Source organism: Condylura cristata, unplaced genomic scaffold (genome assembly GCF_000260355.1).
Source record: "Condylura cristata isolate star-nosed mole 26May11 unplaced genomic scaffold, ConCri1.0 scaffold00034, whole genome shotgun sequence".
NCBI classification, from domain to species: domain Eukaryota; kingdom Metazoa; phylum Chordata; class Mammalia; order Eulipotyphla; family Talpidae; genus Condylura; species Condylura cristata.
Window position 1 is genome coordinate 10,785,547 of NW_004567135.1, and position 1,039 is coordinate 10,786,585.

General features: G+C 58.4%; 1 protein-coding gene across 1 annotated transcript in view; it reads right to left on the reverse strand.

The window, feature by feature from the left end:
- The window catches only part of IQSEC3 (IQ motif and Sec7 domain 3), an 87,808-nt gene that overhangs the window by 12,912 nt on the left and 73,857 nt on the right, over positions 1-1,039 (reverse strand). The window contains exons 8-9 of the mRNA XM_012732319.1: positions 210-268; positions 22-147 (exon numbers count right to left, since the gene is read on the reverse strand). Of these exons, the coding sequence (XP_012587773.1) occupies positions 22-147; positions 210-268 (185 nt within the window). The remainder of the gene's footprint in view (positions 1-21; positions 148-209; positions 269-1,039) is intronic.

A 1,039-nucleotide genomic window follows, 5' to 3' on the forward strand; every position in this document is an offset into this window, starting at 1 on the left:
GGTCCCGCCCAGTCCACTCACCACCAACAGGTCGTTGAAGAGAAACACCTCCCTCTGGTGTGCAGCCTGCTTCTGCAGTTTGTTCACATCCGTCACCTCGAAGAGCCGACTGCAGCAGACCAGGCGGCGATGGGGCGCAGACAGCACCTGGGGCCCAGGCCAGCTCAGCGGGAGAGGCCCCCCCTCCCACACAGCCCGTGGGTGGAGACTTGGTCCTGAATCTCCTCCCTCTTCCCCTGGGCTCTTTCCCCTCCCTTCACCACTATTCCTAAAGCCGGGAGTGGGGAGGGGATCAGGCTCCCTATATTGGAGTAAATGATGAGAGATGCAGGATGGAGATGAGAAATGGGCATGAACATCAGATTGTTCAAACTCTTCTCCCTCCAAGACCTTCTTGAGGGTACCCCTCAGGCGCAGGGTGCTACAGGATGGGTGCAGGAGGTCACGCATCTGCTGTGTGTGTAAAGCAGCCTGCTCCGATGGCAGCTGCAAACCAGATGCTCAGAGCTCAGCAGCTCCGCTCTGGGTGGGAAAGGGCCGTCCCCGCAGAGACAGGCGGGGGACTGCAGTGTAGGGTGCCTGGTGAGTCCCCAGAATGCTCCCTGAGCCAGCAATCTAGGGAAGAGGGACTGCAGACAGGTTCCGGAGCCTGCCCCCCCTTTATGTCTAAGGCATCAAGGGTCTCTGCTAGCATGCACGTAGCGCGTAGACCATCGACAATGCTCACATAAAATCACTGCAAGCTTGGAACACACTGCCTGCGACACAGATCACAGCTCAGCGCACCCCGGGGCGTGATACGCCCCAGTATGAGCCTACTTCAACCCAGTAGGGCCTTCTATTTTGTGGGACCATGCAGGAGTGTCTAGAAGCCTCCATCTCCCCATTTCGCCATGGCACGTGGAGGTAATAACAGTCATGGAGGTGATGGAAGAAACAGGAAGGAGGCGCCACCAGACTGACTCACACAGGCGTCAGGCAGAAGGGACACCACAGCCACTGACCCAGCTGCAGAAACCAAGCTCCTTAGGAGCCCAGG